General features: G+C 34.8%; 1 protein-coding gene across 1 annotated transcript; it reads right to left on the reverse strand.

Annotated features, from left to right (window-relative positions):
* Positions 1 to 2862: 2862 nt before the first annotated feature.
* On the reverse strand, positions 2863 to 9177 carry LOC122278696 (probable thiol methyltransferase 2). The gene is made up of 8 exons (XM_043088882.1): positions 8842 to 9177; positions 7559 to 7689; positions 6905 to 6991; positions 5138 to 5238; positions 4958 to 5057; positions 4576 to 4622; positions 4296 to 4374; positions 2863 to 3091 (listed from the first exon to the last, which is right to left on the reverse strand). The coding sequence occupies exons 1-8, from the start codon at positions 9044 to 9046 to the stop codon at positions 3038 to 3040; spliced, it is 804 nt and encodes a 267-aa protein (XP_042944816.1). The 5' UTR covers positions 9047 to 9177; the 3' UTR covers positions 2863 to 3037.
* Between the last annotated feature and the right edge of the window lie 7161 nt (positions 9178 to 16338).

Consider the following 16338-nt stretch of genomic DNA (forward strand, 5'->3'; position numbering starts at 1 on the left):
TTTAACATAACAGTATTGAGAGTGATGAATAAAAGAAGCCGGACATGATTAAAGCCACTTTTTAGACAATGTGTCATCAAAATTGTTAAAATATCAGTGATTGGACCCCTGTTGATATAAACTTTCTATCCACCTTAGTATATTAAATTCAATATTTTTGTCTGTAAGACAAGCAATTAAAGGGCTCGACCACCAACACACCATGTGATTTACGCGCATTATCGGCCCTATTCACCACCTAAAAGATGGTCCACCAAGCTCACAAGGATAAGACCCCTCTACTTGGCGATATCCCATTGACTATTGATTTTATTAAATTATTTTTTCTTCATTCATCGATTTTCACAAAAGTCAGTGTAATTCACATGCTTGGGCCTGCATTCCTTTATTTTTAAAAAATGTATTTAAAACATGGATTTATATTTGAAAGTGCCATGTATACTGTTTGTTCAATTATCCAACTATGTCACCTGCGATTTTTTTCTTAAATATATCTTATTTTATAGTTTTATAAAATATCCAAGATCGGACACTTTTTTTTAAAAATAAAATTAATTAATTAAAAAGTAATATAAGAAAGAAAAAATATATATAATTTAATCAATAGAAGATACTGTTTACTTAAAATACAAATATATATTTTATGATTAAGGATGAAATGTCAATGTTAGGTTGATGGGGTCAATTCTATGATGCCATACATCCCTGTCACGTTACTAAAGCAAATTCCATGTTTTAAATTTGAAAGTGCCACATATACTGTTTGTTCAATTATCCAACTACGTCACTTGTAATTTTTTTCTTAAATATATCTTATTTTATAGTTTTATAAAATGTCCAAGATCGGACACTTTTTTAAAAAAAATAAAATTAATTAATTAAAAAGTAATATAAGAAAGAAAAAAAATATATAATTTAATCAATAGAAGATACTGTTTACTTAAAATACAAATATATATTTTATGATTGAGGATGAAACGTCAATGTTAGGTTGATGGGGTCAATTCTATGATGCCATACATCCCTGTCACGTTACTAAAGCAAATTCATCGATCCCTACACCACTGTCAGTTGAAATCAAGGACCTGCATGTCAACTTGCATGCGTGGGCCTACAAAATAAAATAAAAAAATTGAAATAAATTCTTATCACTAAACATGTGCTTATCTCATCGGACAGAATGTGTTATAGCACCAAGCACCAAAACCACCTCCGTGGACAAGGACAAAACAGTTAGTGAAGAGTGGGGTCATCTCCATGACTTTCCTCTCACTTTTATTTTATTTTATATTTTTTTTTTCTTTACTTCCCAGTCGTCCTCACGAAGCCGCTGGATTTGCTGGTCTTTCACGCTGGAAACAGCATGGATGAGATGGAGGGTATCAGCGAGCCGTCGTGACCCACTCGTACGATACGTAGAGAGGGGATGCTTTGCCTGGGCTCAGAAGACAGAAACGGAGATTCCCTTCTAGTCGGCAACGATCTGGTGCATTGTGGTTACGTCGTGCGAGTACATGGTCTCATAGAGGGCGAGAACCACCCTTTGATTACTGAAATCGGTTTCCTCCAGTTCGTCGAGTCCCTGCCAAGCATCATAAAAGATTATGCAGGAAATTTAAGAGATAATAAAGAAATTAAAATCACAGAGAGTGGAGGAATCGATTTTGGTGGAGCTGCTTCTCAGTTCTCTCGTTAGAAACCATAGAGAGAAATTAAAATCGGAGTACATGGTCTCATAGAGGGCGAGAACCACCCTTTGATTACTGAAATCGGTTTCCTCCAGTTCGTCGAGTCCCTACCAAGCATCAGAAAAGATTATGCAAAAAATTTAGGAGATAATAAAGAAATTAAAATCACAGAGTGGAGGAATCGATTTTGGTGGAGCTGCTTCTCAGTTCTCTCGTTAGAAACCATCGATTTCGGCACTTCATTGCCTGTTGTTTGCAGAGGGAGTGGATCTTGAGGCTTTGGCAGAGAGCTGGGTTCGTGAGCTTCAGAGAGAGAGAAAGAGGTTCAGCAAGAAAAAAGTAGAAAGAAAAAAGTAAGCAAAAAGACATAGAGTTGAAATTACCACGATCTTCAAGCCAATCGGAGTGGTATTTTCCTTCTTCTGTAAACAAAAATCACAGATCATCAAATTCATAAACAAAATAATAAATAAATTCAAAAATGGAGAGAGAGAATAGAGGATGAGTTTGAGTTTAGAGAAAGAACTTGGGAGAAATACGAAGACGAGAATGAAAGATTTGTGTGGTCTGAAATTCTTTTAAATGACACAATCTCACTAAAGATCAAAACAGAAATAAAAGCAAACTGTCCATAATTTTAGAATAAAGTTAAGGGCAAAATTGAAAATAAAAATATTAGACGAAAGTTCTGTAGCTCAATCTATTGGCACTTATTAATATTAAGATATAACTTAGACTGTTTTGACTGTTTTAACATGGAAAATTTTTGAATAGGAGGAGATTTAGAGAGAGAGGAGCACGGGAGAGGGAGAGAAAATAGAGAGGACTTTGCAAGATTTCAAACGGGAGGAGATTAAGAGAGAGAGGAGCGTGGGAGTATAGAGAGAGAGGAGCACAGGAGGATGTTCAAACATGAGAGAGAGAGGAGCACGGGAGAGGGAGAGAAAATGGAGGGGACTTTGCAAGATTTCAAACGGGAGGAGTTTTAGAGAGAGGAGCGTGGGAGTACATAGAGAGAGGAGCACAGGAGGATGTTCAAACATGAGAGAGAGAGAGAGAGAGAGAGAGAGAGAGAGAGAGAGAGAGAGACGATTTCAAACATTATTTGGAGGACTGTTAAGAACCGTGACGTGTAATTTAGACCATGTTTGCCGCGTCAGAGGGGTATGCGGTGTGCTGTTAAGGACCAGCCTCTTTCCTCTTTCCAGATTTATTCATTTCGTAAACAATAATCAATTACACAGATGTTTCTTTTTATGTAGGCAATGCAATTTTATTAAAAAGCGTAAATAGGTATTTGAATGATTAAAATGTCCAAAAGTTGTCTTTAAACATGATGACCATGGTTGTCACAGAGAGGATTGAGCTGATGACCTCTTCCACCTCCCAAGCTTCTCCCTTCCCTGTAAAGATTACAAAGCCAACGCAGAGTTTGGTATTATGATATAGGGGAAAAGAACAGAAAAATATATATATATATATATATATTATACTCTAAATTCCCCAAGCAAATAGTCATTATAATTTAGTCTTCATTCTTAGAGAGAGAGAGAGACGTGATTGAGGCTAGAAAAGCCACTCTGCAGCCCGCTAAAAAGTGGCCAACCAACTAGTTTTTCTAAGCCCAAGCATCCAACTACAACAGAGACCAACTAGTTTTTCCAAGACCATGGTAAACCTTCCACCAAACATTCCCTGCGTCCATGCCCGCTGGATTTCTAGTATAAGATTGCCAACCTAGTATATAGGAGTGAAATGTGGCATGTGCAAAATACTTGGACAACTATCGCATTTTTTGCATTCAAAAGATCTTGAACAATTTGGAGCTAAGATGCCTCAAGTATGACTTCGATTGATACCCTATAGTGAGTGATAAGAGTAGGCGGTGTACGGGATCCTATATTGTTTGGGAAGGCTCATAATGGTTCTAATAGAGCTCCAATTGTATTATTGACTAGTCCTTTTGAAGAATAAGTCCAGATGACTTAGGTCTCCCTCAGGGCATTATAGGCATGTCATAAGATATATTGACTGGAAGTTCTGTTAGTTTAGTTCATCAAAGTGAACATTCAAATGAAGATAACAAAAGCAGAGCATAATCATCTTTTTAGGTGTCAACAAATTAAGGCAATTACATCCGGTCAAAACCATATGTAATGACTGCAACAAGGCACACAGAAATTGGTGATAACAATAAAGTCAAAAATCATCAAGGAAGAGCTTCAACAAATAACAGCAATAGACCAAAAGGGATACACATGATAACAAAACCTATTCGAGGGAAATTGTATAAATCTATTAAAAGAGTAGCTTCACTTGCCTTTACTGATTAAAAAAAAAAATTATATAAATATCTGAAGTTCACTGTTCTGCAATTTTTAAAGTGACTTTCTTATTAACCAAATAAGGGATTTTTTTTATAAGTAAAAAGAGATTTATGCATACTGACAAAAAATAGGCAAAGTCGGGTAGAATCCCACTAGAATGAACGCTTTTGTTACATCAATACATGGAGTTCAAGAATCTTTTGTTACATCAATAGTATGAATGCTTTTGCAAGCACAAACATAGCGGGTTCTACTTTACTTTAAAGAAAATTTCACATACCTGACGAGGTCTGATAGCCAGTTCATTATCTACAATGGAAATTGCCTTGAAGCCCATGGGATGCAATACCTCTTCATAACTGCAAAGATTTTAATCATTGACATTAAAAAAGAACTTGTAAAGATAGACCAATATCTATGCAAAATTACTAGATTTGAGCGCTTGCTCGTTTCCTACCACTCCAAGGGGGGAGAGGGACAGTGGAAACAAAAGATAAGAGAGAAGGAACTGACAGAGGATTTGGACGAGGAAAGAAAAAAAGGGAGAAGCTAATAATTACTCTGAAACGGATACTTTGTATGGGGGCCCACCAACCTGGTCGCTGATCTGCCACCACAAAAACTTTAGATTTCGACAGGGCCATTAGAAAAGTAGAAAACTATTTAGCAAATATGGTATAAATTTTAAAAGTCTTAATTAGTCTGAAACTCAATATTACAAAAGGAAGAATGCTAAAATTTTAAGAACACGACTATTCAACACTTGTAAAATGCAGAAGGAAAATCTTTTTGATAAGAAAAACAGAAGGAAAAACTATCATGAATTCAAAATGACCTCTCATCCAAACAGAAGGTATGAATCTGGGTTCTTATTAATATTGGATGATTGCATTCTTGTTCCCTCACAAAAAAGGTATAAACACAGAGAAAATAAGTAATTACTGGAAACATTAGCGTTATGAGCTCTCCCCCAGGTTTTAAAATATCATGCATTCGCTTTGCCCACGCTAACCTCATGTCTGGTTCAATTGCACAAAAGAACCTGTAAATTTTCAATTAAAATGTGATCATCTAATCATTATTTCTCATGGAAAAATAAAACCAATTCTCATTTGAACTTACGTGTAATCAATAATGAGATCAAACAATTCAGTTGGACTCCAAGTGAAAAAGTCTGCCTTCAAGAAAGTAAAATAACTTGCATTCGGTGATGAGGAAGACAACTGCATCAACATTAAAAAAAGAAATCGAAAAAGATTTGGAAACCTGTATTAGACCACCACCTTTAAACTGAGAACCAACTTAGATTCCATGGCTTCACAAGTTAAATCACCAAAATCGCAGCTTTTCATTATCCTCCTAGGTTGTGCCTTCCTTTACAGTTCTATTCAATGAACTAGGAAGCATACGTATCAGGTTCAGCTCTTTTTTGGCTAAGCCAGTGCATGAGGTTTGCAAATGATAAATAGGGATTAGTCTTTCTGATGCTACCCAAATTTTCCATAACTTTAACTTCATTAGGAATAATGCTATATGTTGAGAATTAGAACAACCCAGCTATGGTTCTTAATTCAATTCAACTGAGATCACCAGTGAACTTAAACTTCATAAGGAATAATGATATGTTTAAAATTAGATCATGAGTCCGCTAAGTCCAACATCTCAATTCCATCTCAACACACCAATGTTGGTATCCTCATTCCATTAAAACAAAGAACTTTGGCAATAAACAGGTGACAACATGGATGAGGAGTGGATGGTTGCAAGTGAGGTTGTAAACTACCAAGGGGATAAAAGAAGAAATCTGGATTAAACTGCTAGTATAGCTGCATTTACTGCTGCTGCTAATACTAATGCTACTACTACTATTGTTAATTATTATTATAGTCGCTATCACCATTATTATTAATAATATTAGTATTATTCAGGTTATGCTGCTTCCCAATTAGTTTGTGAGGCATTCAACAAATTGACAAATTATACAGTAATGGCCAAATTGACATGGAACTCAAAAATACCATTGGAATGTCATTTTTTTTAGATCTGCTCATGATTGGGAACTTGGACCATTTGCTGACTTTTTCAATTCCTTGTATGCTATGTCATTCGGTAATGTGACGGAGGATATGATGATTTGGATTCTGTTGGGAGTAATAGGTTCTTGGTGCGTTCCTATTACAAGGCTCTGTTGGGATTCTCTAATGATCATTGTTTTCCTTGGAAGCCTATTTGGAAGTGTAAGGTCCTTCCAAAGATCGCTTTCTTTGCATGGACTCCTCTTGGGAGACTGCATACTACTGATAATTTGAGGAAATGTGGTCTCATCATTATGGATTGGTGTTTCTTGTGTAAGAAAAATGGGAAATCTGTGGATCATCTTTTGTTACATTGTGAGGTGGCTCAGTTCTTGTGGAATGATATCTTTAACCGGACTTGTGAGGCATGGGTTATGCTTGGAAGAGTTACGGATATTCTTAGGTGCTGAAAAGGTACTAGGGGAAATACTCACATTGTCAGTTTGTGGAAAACGATTCCCCTTTGCATTATGCGGTGTTTGTGGATGGAGAGATATAAGAGGTGTTTTGAAGACTGGGAGCATTCCTTGGATGAGCTGAAGAGATTCTTTTATAATACTTTATTTTCTTGGGCTTCGGTCATTAGTTGTATTGAGGACAGTTTTCATGATTTGTTTGTATCCCTCACTAGTGCTTAGCTTTACTTAGGCATTTTCTGTGTATGTTTCCTGTGTACTTGGGCTATGTCTATTCCTATTAATAAAGTCTTACTTTTACTGCAACATCCAAAGGAAACAGAAAATGAAATAATCAAGGTTAACCTTAAGATGCATCCTTCTGTTAAAGTCAGAAGTTTCTGATTGACTGCTCTTACCTCCTCAGCTTTCATAATGGCACGGTTTGATATGTCCAGTCCAACTACATGGCGTTCAGGGCATGCAATTGCAACTACGTCATAGCCCTGCCATATGCAGTTGTTTTGTTGTTAGCCACAATGGCAATACAAAAAAGGCTAGTGAAAACTTAAAGATAAATAGCAGCACATAAACAGCAGAACACGCTGATAGGGGAAAAAGCAGACAATTGCAACAGTTTATGAAAACCTTGAAACATCTTGCACCTTCTCTGCTTTGTTATAATGGTCAATTAAGTCATGGGAATAACTCCAATAGCAAAATATAGAAAAATAAAGAAAAAAGAAATGGAATATACCATCTGATTAAGCGGTATAGCTGCATCAGATATTTGTTTAGTTGAAAGATTTTCACTTCAAATTCGTACTCAATTACAAATGGGACACAAGCAGTAAAGCTTAATTCATCATGCTTAATGTTTTTGTTTATGCTTTATCTAGTGACTCTGGTTTTCTTTTCTTTTGCGTTGCTAGCTATCATATCAAATCTCATCTATCATGTTTTAAGATGTGACTAATTATACTTATAAGCCATTCTTTCTTCCCATACAAATATTAATTTTTTAATTACAATTTTCATAGAGTAATATTTTGTAAGAATGAAATAAAACTTACACTGCCACACCCAGGTACTAGAGCCCGGCCCTTGGGAAGGGCTCCTGTCTGATGAAGATGTAAAATAACAGGTGTTGGTCGACCTAGATCCCATGGGGTCACACCTTGCTCCCAACTATCTTGCCAACCACCTGATGAGCATGAAATTCTAATAGTAATGATTACTGAAAGACCCCAAACAAAACTAAAATACATTCAGCTCCTTCAAATGCATCTGAAAGCACGAAAAAGAAAAAAACTAAAATAAACCTGAGATTTCAACCTTAAATAATCACCATATGCATGGGAATGCAGGAGTACCACAACCATGCATGTGAGTGAATGCAGAAGTACACACAACCACACATGGGAGCAAACGTCCCATAAGACTTCTTTGAATAATGCTCATATCACACGCAAGTCCAATAAGGAAATCAAGGAAATAAATCAAACTTTGAAGTCCAGTTTTCTACAGGAATTTACTGTTAAAATTGGATTCTAATAGTTCATCTGACATGCTTTTTAGGTGCTTCTGTAATAGACTACTTGCCGTCTAGTTGAGGAACTGTTAATGCCTGGTTCCTAAGTAGGTAACTTCCATCTGAGCAACTGATTGATGGGAAAAGAATACGAAGTTTATGTATGAGAGTCAGGGCAAGTACGCATGTCCAACTCTTGTTTGAAGGACTAGTTTATCAGGGCAAGCTTGTGCTATCTGTCCATGTAACTTTTGTGTATCCGGGAATTGGTGATGTATGACCAATAGAGAAATGTTAACTCCCCACTCACGACTGTTACCAACAAAGCGCCACCCCAATGAAAACAAGGCCGATATGAATGGTTTCCGGTGGATTGGATATTTTACCTTCTTTCTAATCGATTGTACTGTGGTCTAAATAAATTCTTCAAATTTGACTCTGATGAGGTCATCTCAAGATGATAAAAGTCATTGCTGCCAAATTATCTCATGAACAAATGATGATCCAAAATGAGATTCAGTAAGAGGATTCCACTTTCAAATTTCCGTATTTTTCCTGTACTCGTGGACTACAAGTATAAAAGTCGAGCCCAACCATCGCTGCCCCACAAATATAAGTTTACTGAGCCAAGTAATTATCATGTTTCTACGACCCATAATAATGGAAACATAACATAAGATACAAAAAACAACTCGATCCGAGAAAGTGAATATTAGAAAGAATGAAACCCGACAGATTCGCATCTTGTAAATGACACTCATTTGACAAAACAATCAGGAAAGAACCAAAAATTGAAAAAATAATTAAATTTATGATGCTACGTACCAGTAGAGTCACCGCGTACAAATTGTTGAAGCTTATCAACACGGGGGTTGATTGATCTTGTGGTAGCCTCCACGCCATTATTCCCGTGGCTTTCGTCTCTCTTCTCCATCCTCACCTGTTTCGACGCAATAATCCCCAAGTTTCGGGAAGATATTGCCCGGGTTATTGACTGCAGGCTTCGTATCTGGAAGAGTGTGTGACCCATAAGTGACCTAACGGCTGAACTAAAAATCGTTTGGATGGCTGGAAAATGTGTGGAACGGTTCGGTGGGTTTCATCTCCTGAATCCATACAAAGATCGCAATGCTTGTACGGTTTGACCAATTAAAATTGTTAGTTCTCTGGGTGTGTTTTTATATTTACCGAAGATAAATGTTGGATTTATAAACAGTTGATAAATTTGCACTTTCTGCTTTGTCATTCAGATTTTTCATATAAGAATTTTGAGATTTAAAATTAAATATTAAAATATTATATTTTAATATTATTATTATTTTAGAATTTAAAAAAATAAGAAAAAAGTTAAATTATTTATTATATTTTATATGAAAATTTAAAAAAATTATAATAATGAGATGAAAATTTTGTGTTTGAGATGAAAATTTTTTGTAATCAAACAATACCCTTTAAAAAATTGAGTGCATATTTTTCATCCACATTAGCTTCATCAAATCTTAGAGTATCCATCTTCCTTTCATCAAAGTTAATTTTAAAATTTAACGAAATGTACATAATTTTTATAAATTCAAAACTTTCGTATTTATAACTCCACGTTAGATTAGTCATTTGATTTATTAAAATAATAATATAAATTTATTTTTTTAATAATAATATTTTAATTTATTTTTCATATTTTATAATTACACTAACCATATCCACATTAATAATTTAATTTGATATTTAAATTATTGATTCCCAAATTGAAGCATTTTTTTTCAATTTATGCAAATTAATCATCTGGTATTATTTTGCACGTCCAGGACACTATTATATGTGCACCAACATGATAATTGTAGTCTTTATTATAATCATTTAGCATCGACAAGAAAGCACATTCTCAAGAGTTAGTTAAGAAAAACATTAATCTCTCACATTGTACCTCGAACATGATTAGAGCCCTTTACAAAGTATTGAGCTTCAACCAAATGTAGCTTTTATTTTTTTTGTTCTATAACAACTAAACTAAGGTAAAAGACATTTGCTTGATGAGTAGTAGTTCTTTAAATTTGAAGGAACCACAAGTTTTATTGTAGCTTATATCTTCCCATTTATCTTTTTAGCTAATCCAAATTTAATCTAATGAAATTTATTATATTTTACATTTAGTTAGGCTCTTGATGAAATCAATATCAATGCTGTTATACACTCTAAGATTATACATAGCATTACTCCATTCGTAAAAATAAAAAATAAGAAGTGAAAACTATAAAGTCTATTTTAAACAAAGTGAATTTACAATTAACCTAAAAATAAGGGGGGGGGAACATTAAAACGAGTTCTCATTAGTTATATAAAATGTAATACATTTATTATGTTTAGATATTTTTTAAGGAAAAATTAAAGATTGAGAAGCAAAAATAAAATAAAATAGGGTATGTAAAGTGTCGTTATTTGGAACACGTCTAATAATCGGTGCAAAACCATTCAAATCGACGTCAAAAAACAAAAAGTAAAAATATTTAGTTTAATTTAAATTGGCGAAATGAATTTGCAGTGTAGAAGGCGTAAGTAGTGTATAATTATTTTAAAAAATAAAAAATATAAAATTTTTATGAAAATAAATTTTTTGAATAATAAGTTAAATGTTATGAAATTAAAATAGAAATAATATTACAAGAGAAATCGTTGTTATTCAATAATGAAAACTTTAAATTTATACAAGTGAATGATATTATATATAGAAGAGTATAAATGTGATTTATGTATAATTTAAATTATAATTAATGATTAAAGATGGTTATAATTAACAATTAAGAGCAGTCATACTTAATGATTAAAACAAGTCAGCTTAAATTATAATTAACGGTTAAAAATAGACATAATTAATAATTTGTTATAAACTCAATGAAAAGGGGAGAGTTTCAAGAGATTGAGAGAGAATGAGAGAGGAGATTTTCTTATTGATATGTTATCAAACTTATGAATTCCTTAAAGGATTCAACGATATACATAGGCGTACAAAGGGGACTATGCTAGCTCACTATGCTACTACTATGCTGGCACTATGCACTATGCATATGTCGGCCAACTCACTATGCTAATACTATGCATTTGACGGCTAGTTCAAGGTGGTCATACAATTTATTTTACAACAATGTTATTTTACAACACTCCCCCTTTGGATGACCACATATAATGAATATGCCTCATTAAAACCTTGCCAAGGGAAAACCCTGTGGAAAAAAAACCAATGACGAAGGAAAAAGAGTACAATATTCATGTGTACCGTAAAATACTTTAAGATTGCCTCATTAAAATCTTGTAAAAGAAAACCTAGTGGGATAAAACCTTAGCGAAGGAAAAAGAGTACAATCAGCATAAGTCTTCAAGACATTACTCCTCCTGAAAAGTGCATGATAAAAGGTCTTCAAATCTCTGCATTCTAATGTTCTGCACAATTTTCTTAAATATTGCAGTTGTAGTTGTTGTACTATCATTAATCACTGGAAGACCACACTTTTCTTGAATATGTTGGATCATTGATCTTAGCCAATGCATTCTCGACTTGCTTTATGAATTGCAATGATCTCTGAGTGATTTGAAGAGGTAGCAGATAGTGTTTGTTTGACAGATCTCCATGATATAGCAGAATTTCCATAAGTAAATACATATCCAGTTTGAGATCTACCTCTGTGTGGATCTGAAAGATAACATGCATCTACATATCCAACTAATTGTGGATTTGAACCATGTTGATAAAATAATCACAACTGGATCTTTCTGCTCATCACTACTCTTCTGGAGTTGTGCTCTTCTGGAGTTCTTGTAAATAACACAGTTAGTAGAGAATTCATCAACATTAAACCGCTAACCTCATTTTTTAATAAAAACGGTGGCCAACCTTTTTAGATCAGACAAGCATTGCAGGCTTTTTCAACTCTTCTGTAGGTGTCAGGCGTGCTGTCAGGCGCCGCAGAGCTATGAAGCTATATTTCAACTCTTTTCTCTTGCTTCACGAGAGATGCTATATCATAATTTTCTCTATAAAAGAGATATTCAGCTCATCTTCATTCGCATCTCATATTCTTCACTTTTCTGTAATCATACTGCATTTTTACTCTGCAATCTCTTTCTGCATTTTTATCCTGCAATGGCTCAGCGATCTTCTCATGGCCAATATATGAGGTACTCTGCACCTCGTTCATCAGCTGTTCCTGCTTCTACCACAGGTGCTATCATGCAGTATAATGATCTGACTCATAGGTCAGATAATGAAGCTATCTATGAGCTTGTGAGTCTCGGTACTCGATACTCATCATTCATTGTCGCATTTTCTCAGCGACTGCAATCCAGAACTTGTGGAGTTGACAAACTCCATGAGAATATTGCTATACTTCAGCGACTTCTTCTGGAGTCCAATATGAAGATAGGAGCAATAAAACAAGAGAATAAGAATTTAAAATCCTTGCTTAAATCTTCTTTTCGATTGCCTACCCCTTTAGATAGGGATGCCATGCAGATTCTTGAAGAACAAGAGCGTTTGAAGAATGAGGCAAAGTGCCTCAAATTTCTGTAATTTTTTTCTTCAAGATAATAAAATAGTATTTCACAAATATTCATATTTGTGTATCTATCATCTGGTAGATTTCTGTATGCTCCCTTTTATTTCTTCTTTAATAATGCACACTTCATATCAAACCCATAATATGAATCTAAAATACTAATTGTATTAAAAGATGGTATTTCATGACTAATAATATCATCCATCTTTCCCTTAAAGCCGCAAGGGTTTCAGATTTGTATTTCAAATATGTGCAGTTTTCATGAGCTATTCTGGAGCCTCAATGACATTTAAATCATATATATAAACTACAATAATAGTTTGTTTCCATTTGCGTTTAGATTGCTTTAGATCATATAAGGATCTTTGAAACTTGATAGAATACATATTTCCAGATGTATTCATATTAGAAGTTTCAGACATTTTCTATCATTCAGGAATTTTCATATATATATCATGATCCAGTGATCCATATAAATATGCAGTTAATCATGCATATCCAAACTCTCGATAACTTTCAAGCTAATAAAAATCTTAATATGATTTCAACCACTTTAAAATCATATCAATATTGTTTCTTCGAGAAACTAACTTGTGATTTCTATATCACATTTTCATATTAAAAATTTCAAGCTTTTTATATCAAAAATCACCTCTTTAGGTGTTTGGACTTCAAGTCCATATTTATCACATTTACTTAGTGATATCAATTCTGCAGGAATTGAGAAACTGACTCATGATTTATATATCACATTTTTATTTTCTTTCCATAAATACCCACTGACATTCAACAAGCATCACCTCTTTAGGTGTTTGGACTATAAGTCCCGATACATCATATTTTACTAGTGAATCAATTCTACAGGAATTGTTTCTTTCAAATTTGGCCAATATTTTACGTCTTATTTTTCGACGATTCTTGATTCACTTTCATCATTACTTCTAGTAATGTCAATTGCCATCTCATATGGAAATACGTTGTCGACAACGATTTTATTTCTATCCATAATTTTTCCATTATTCATGAAATGTAACGAGATCTCGTTATTTTCAGGTACATGTCCCTCTTCAAGGGAAGACATTTTCATGAAAAACCTCTTCAGGAGGCACTCTTCAAGAGTTTATATAGGAGAATTTTATACAGAAAATTTGGATGGACTTTATTGCTTGTTTTTGTGGGTATGGCCTCTTCAGGAGCACCAAATTATTTGTGCCTTTCTCTTTTGAGATGCTCTATCTTTTGTATCAATAAGTCTCACATGTCTTTAGACTGCTGAATTTCTTAATTGTCCTACAGGGACTTCAATTCTCGCTGGGATTTTAACAGCTAGAATATGAGACATTTGTATCTTATTGCATCCAAAATTTAATTATCATCTGAACTTCTGGTTCACATATGATAATCAATATAACGTCGAATTATTTCATCTTATTTGCTTCTGGCAAATTTTTCTTTCCACTTCTGGTGATAAGACTTTATAGTAAAAGAATCTTCTGGTTCTTTTATGGACGTCCATATGAAAATCATTCGACTTATCGTAATTGATTTTGGATGATCAAGATAACCATAAAAAGATACAAATATTTTGAATCGTATCACCTTTTGATGCATCATAATATTTGATTCAATAACTTGTATAATATCATCTCAAAAGAGAAAGCTTACAGTTTTTCCAATACGAGCTTCTGGCCCGAAAAGATATTCATTATCACGTCCAATCTCTTAGTTTCTTTGAATGAAACACATCATTCTTTTCACTTCAGGGAATAGAATGATATAAATTCATTATCTTTCACTTCAGGGAATAATGTAGATCTAGTAAGACGTGACTAATGATTATCATTAAAAGTTCATTATTTTGCTCAGTCACTAAAAGACCAGATATAAATTTAGAATATATTGTGAACGTTTACATTTTATATTGCTACTTCAGGAGCATACTCGATATTGCTACTTCAAGAGCACATTCGAGACGTTCATTCAAATATATATTCTTTTCACAATTTCAATTATGCAACTTCAGGTGCATAAATCATAATGAGCTTTTTGGTACACGTATCACTCATTTAAACTATGAGATACTCAAAAGCTATTATTGATTTAGGGCGATTCTTCAGGGATGCTTCATTTTCATTCTCAGATAAATCATATCATCAATAAATAAAACTTATATCTAAACTATGTAAATAAACATAGAATTTATCAAATAATAATAATGAATATAATCATAAATATTCACCTCAGTAATAATATATTAAAAACTTACTTGAAGTTAAAGATTACTAACTTCATAATTTGTTTTTCAACTGAATCTCTTGTAGCTGTCTCTAGACTTTATCACGTGTAAGCTTTTTGCGTGAGTTATCAACTCCACTTTTTATTCAAAAGCTTTCAAGAAAAGTCTAACTTATCCAGCACCTCAATAATCATAATCTATCAAGTAAACATGTCAGAAAGTCAAGAAAAATAGCAGCCCATGAAACTCAAATGTTTAGCACGGAATTGAAAATAAGAATATAGCTTGCGAGGCGTGGGTCCTGCTCATTTTGGCACAAGCTCCAGAGGTGGCCGATGCAGGTCTCCTTCTCTTTCATTATTTTTATTTTTATTTTATTTTTAAAATGTTGCCGACAAGCCCTACGCCTTTTAACTTTTCTTCTCCTGTAGGAAAAACTAATAGAAATTATTAATTAAATATAACATGTCAACCACTCTCGAAAGCTAATGAATTTGTTAGTCAATTATGGCATGCTAAATCATTAAAAAAAATTTCCTGTTCTTGCTAGCTGGAGCTCATCAAGTCCGGATTGGCGAATCCATCGCCACAAAAAACCGTATCTTACGAGTGCTGCGTGTCTTGCTCCACGCTCTCCGAATTCCCTCCAATATAGTACATTTGATTGTGGTCATAACTGGCCAAAACCGAAACTAAGTTGTCAGTGAAAAACACTGTATCATCGTCTCCAATTACGAACCACCTCACGTTCGATAACCCGAGCTTGTAACTTCCTAAAACAACTTGGGCAATCCGAACGGCCGACTGGGAGCTCGAGAACCTGCTCCAATCCTTTTTCTATACTTTGGCTTTAACACATGCCAAGATCTGGTTTTTAACTCATGCTGAGGGAGCTGAGGATAGCACCGAGCTCCGACTCGGAGATCTGCCATGATACGATGGAATTCTCAGCTGAGGACATAGTAGCTGGCGAGGAGGCTCAGGATGTGGTCCAGCATAACCAGTGCATCTGGAAGGAAGAAATGGACGAGCGGGGATGTCTCGGCCATGTACGGTGGGTCCGGTGATGGTGAGAGCCATCCGATCTGTGAGCAGGGCCACTGGGGCTAGGTCTAGACAGCAACCGTTCAAACCAATACGCCATGGTGTGCTTCGCCTTCTCGTAGATAGACGAAGGTGTATTGAGGTGATTAGCACTGGCGAAATCCTCTGGTAACACTCTGCTTGCTTCCACCCCGCCGCCGGCAAGGCTCAAGATGGCCACAGAGATCATGACAAAGATGATCAAAAGGGTACTGGCCTTTCTGGAATTCATGATCTTGATCAGAATTAGCGGCTAGAATTCAATCTATAAACTTCTGTTTCTTTTGTGTAAATCGAAGAGGGCTAGAATCAGTTTTTGCAACTCCAACTCCAGTAAGGACACGGCCTTGCCTCCCGTCTCAGCGATTCCACTCCTTGTGGCTATGCTTCCTCTTGCTTACCAGCTCAGACAGGTCCTTCAACCTGGCCGACATCTGGTCCCTGACTGATTCCGAA

The sequence above is a fragment of the Carya illinoinensis genome, chromosome 1, assembly GCF_018687715.1.
Source record: "Carya illinoinensis cultivar Pawnee chromosome 1, C.illinoinensisPawnee_v1, whole genome shotgun sequence".
NCBI classification, from domain to species: Eukaryota; Viridiplantae; Streptophyta; class Magnoliopsida; order Fagales; family Juglandaceae; genus Carya; species Carya illinoinensis.